This window comes from Callionymus lyra, chromosome 13 (assembly GCF_982586985.1).
Source record: "Callionymus lyra chromosome 13, fCalLyr1.hap1.1, whole genome shotgun sequence".
Classification (NCBI taxonomy): domain Eukaryota; kingdom Metazoa; phylum Chordata; class Actinopteri; order Syngnathiformes; family Callionymidae; genus Callionymus; species Callionymus lyra.
In genome coordinates, this window is record NC_141830.1 from 9282118 (window position 1) to 9286080 (window position 3963).

General features: G+C 47.8%; 1 protein-coding gene across 1 annotated transcript; it reads left to right on the plus strand.

Annotated features, from left to right (window-relative positions):
• The first annotated feature begins 1440 nt into the window (after positions 1–1440).
• Positions 1441–3625, plus strand: kcns2 (potassium voltage-gated channel modifier subfamily S member 2). The gene is made up of 2 exons (XM_087806344.1): positions 1441–1594; positions 1651–3625. The coding sequence occupies exon 2, from the start codon at positions 1653–1655 to the stop codon at positions 3057–3059; it is 1407 nt and encodes a 468-aa protein (XP_087662470.1). The 5' UTR covers positions 1441–1594; positions 1651–1652; the 3' UTR covers positions 3060–3625.
• The last annotated feature ends 338 nt before the right edge of the window (positions 3626–3963 follow it).

The window sequence follows — 3963 nt, forward strand, 5'->3', positions numbered from 1 at the left end:
AGAGGGAGAGGAAGATCGTTCCAAAGATTAGGAGCAACAGCCTGGAAGGATTTCTCTCCTCTGGTCCGGAAGCGTGTTCAGGAACCATCAGTAGATTCTGATCCACAGACCCTGAGCTGGGGTGTAAGTCTGGATCAGATCAGTGATGGAAGGAGGAGTCTGAGCATGAATAGATCTGAAAGTATAAAGGGAGATTTCAGACGGGGGAAAAATGTATAAAGTAATAAGTTCAAAACATGGTCATGATGAGAGACTTACTGCATCTTGGAGAGGAAGACTTTAGCATTTGAAACAGAATCAGGAGAGTTTTCCAATTAGTTGATCTTTAAATATTCAGTACTGGTCTGGAAAAGCACTCTACAAATATAAATTACTTACTTATTACGTTGTGCTGGAACACCAGTTCAACAACAATAAAGAACATTTGACTTTGTGAAATGCCCTTGCCATTACAAAGACACTGTTTCTTTGAGTCAGGGTTATCAAACTTCTAGAAATCTCTAAACTTAGGAAAATGTTGTCGGAACATGATCTGGAGCTTGTAATCCATGCGTTTGTTTCTTCTCGTCTGGACTATTGTAACAGTTTATCTTCGTGTCTAAACAAGAAGGATCTGTCTCGCCTACAGTTGATACAAAACTCTGCAGCGAGAATTCTGACCTGCTCTAGTAGAAGAACTCACATTTCCCTGATCCTTAAAACTCTTCATTGGCTGCCAGTTTCTTTCAGAATCAATTAAAAGATGTTGGTTCTTACTTTCAGAGCTATTCATGCTCAGACTCCTCCTTACATCAGTGATCTGATCCAGACTTACACCCCAGCTCAGGGTCTGTGGATCAGAATCTACTGATGGTTCCTGAACACGCTTCCGGACCAGAGGAGAGAAATCCTTCCAGACTGTTGCTCCTAATCTTTGGAACGATCTTCCTCTTCCTCTGTGTTTGATGATCTACTGACTCCTTCAAGAAACATCTTAAGACATTTTTATTTGTGCTTTTTCCTCGTTTTCTGGTACTCCTGTACTTCATGAAAAGAAGTGTCATGTATTGAACGATAGAATGAAGTATATATATATCTATATATATCCTTGATATCCCTGAATAAAAATGGATAGAATAGCTTTTATGATTAAGTGCAGTTGTGTGTAGGTGTCGACATAAATCCTAAATTTTACTCTAACGTAAAAAAAAAACGAGCTGTGGAAGTCCTTGTGACGAGCAACTCTCGAAGTCGTCGATCGCGGGCTGGAACTCTCGTGTCCTCGGACAAACTCCATCCTCCACTGAAAAAAAAAAGGCTGTAACGTCGGACGCACTCGGAGTCTCCCTCTCCGCCCCGAGTGATGCTCCGGGTGTGGGCGGTGCGCCGCGAGAACTACGTGTTGCTGCGCAGCAACAGATAGACGGAGAGAGAAGATGCTGAGGAGAGCGGCGAGGAATCCCCGGCTCACGCGAAAAGAAGACACGTCTCCGGGTGTCATCCTCCATCATCCATCCACAGGCTGGACTATTGTCATCTGACCCCCGTCAGAGAGTTATTTTTAAACTCCGGAGGATGTCTTTGTCCTGTCCCCTGTGATCGCGCTTTTAAAAAAGTAAGTATTCATGGGAACTTTTTTTATCCCGTTATTGAGGTCGTTTGTTCCTCCAGACATGACGGCTCACGTCCTCCGCATCAACGTCGGCGGCTTCAAGAAGCGTCTCCCGTCGGACGCCCTCTCCCGGTTCCCGGAGACGCGGCTGGCGCGCCTGCTCCACTGCCGCTCCAGGGAGTCCATCCTGGAGCTGTGCGACGACTACGACGACGCGGAGAAGGAGTTCTACTTCGACCGCAACCCCAGCCTCTTCCCTTACGTGCTCCACTTCTACAACACGGGTCGCCTGCACGTCATGGCCGAGCTGTGCATCTTCTCCTTCAGCCAGGAGATCGAGTACTGGGGCATCAACGAGTTCTTCATCGACTCCTGCTGCAGCAGCGCCTACCACTGTCGGAAGATGGACCAGGTGGACCGGGAGGGGGACTGGGAGGAGGACCGGAGCGACGAGGGCAGCAGCACCACCTCGTCCTTCGACGAGCTCCTGGAGTTCTACAACGACGCCGGGAAGTTCGACAAGCAGGTGCTGGGGAGCGCCCGGAGACGCGTGTGGCTGATGCTGGACAACCCCGGGTACTCCGTGGCCAGCCGGGTCATCAGCGTCCTCTCCATCCTGGTGGTGCTGGGCTCCATCGCCACCATGTGCATGAACAGCATGGCCGAGTTCAGCCTCCCGGGCCCCGACGGCCGGCCCGCCGAGGACCCCCGCTTCGAGACCGTGGAGCACTTCGGCATCGGCTGGTTCACCCTGGAGCTGGTGGCCCGGTTCGTGGTGGCGCCGGATCTCCTCCACTTCTTCGAGCATCCTCTGAACCTGATCGACCTGGTCTCCATCCTGCCCTTTTACCTGACGCTGCTCATCAACCTGGTGGTGGAGAGCAGCCCGGCGCTGGCCAACCTGGGACGGGTCGCCCAGGTGCTGAGGCTGATGCGGATTTTTCGCATCCTCAAACTGGCCCGACACTCCACGGGGCTCCGCTCCCTGGGGGCCACCCTCAGGAACAGCTACAAAGAAGTGGGTCTCCTGCTGCTCTACCTGGCGGTCGGGGTGTCGTTCTTCTCCGTCATGGCGTACACGGTGGAGAAAGAAGACACCGACGACCTGTCCACCATCCCGGCCTGCTGGTGGTGGGCCACGGTCAGCATGACCACGGTGGGGTACGGGGACGTGGTCCCCGTTTCGATCGCGGGGAAGCTGACCGCCTCGGCCTGCATCCTGGCCGGGATCCTGGTGGTGGTGCTTCCCATCACGCTCATTTTCAACAAGTTCTCGCTCTTCTACAAGAGACAGAAGCAGCTGGAGATCGCCATGAGAAGCTGTGACTTTGACGAGGGCATAAAGGAGGTCCCCTCGGTCAACCTGAGGAACTATTACGCGCACAAGGTCAAGTCCCTCATGGCCAGCTTGTCAAACATGAGCCGGAGTTCACCCAGTGAGCACAGCCTGAATGAATCCATTCACTGAAGCGTTTCCTCCTGGGGTCACATTTACCAGTGAAGGATATTTTAAGCACTTTTTTTGAGCACCTCTGAAACACAAATTGATTCGATCAGTTTTACACTTTCTTGAGCTCATTCTCTTCCATCAATCCTATAAGTTTTAAAGCTAAAAACCAATTCAAAGCTGCTTTGTTTGTCCGTCACATATGCAGAAACCATATTTTTCCTTTAATCTTCGCACCTTATTTATGACGACTGGGATTCTGATGGTTCAAATGTATTTTATTAGATGTTTGTATAAAAAACTGTCTTATATTTGAAGTTACAAAACAACCTGCTATACTTTTCTCAATCCATCAATCCTCCAGTTTTAGTTTCGTTTCGTTTGTCGACCATTTTCTGCAATATTTTCATTTGATGTTCCTTTGATCTTCGCACATTATTTAAGATTATTTGAATTCTTGTGTATTTTATTAGATTTGAATGTAAACAACTGTCTTAATTTTAAGTTACTAAATCATCTGTTATACTTTATCTCATTCAATACTTAGGCAGCAGAACAAAGACATCAGGCTAAAGGTTTGCGCTTAAGAATCGTAACGCATAACCATGCACAGTATGTGTAATTTAAGATAATGGTTTCATACATTATATAAAAAGGTTTTGAAGAGACAAAACACAGCAGGGTGTATAAACCGTATCAAATCGTGGAGGTGAGAGAAGAAAATTAGACACAGCGTTGAAAATACTTGATCACTTTCACAGATAATTGAACGATTAGCCTCGAGGAGGACTTACTGAAGTCGTGTGGCGAGACGTCACGTTTAATTCACGTTGAAAAATAAGGTTAAATCTTACACCAATGTTTCACTTTAGAATCTCACTGATAATAGTATATTATCAGATAATAAGATATAATTCTTCAAGAG

What these genes read in the sequence shown, in the direction of transcription:
- kcns2 (XM_087806344.1), top strand. Translation starts at nt 1,653, where the DNA reads ATGACGGCTCACGTCCTCCGCATCAACGTCGGCGGCTTCAAGAAGCGT.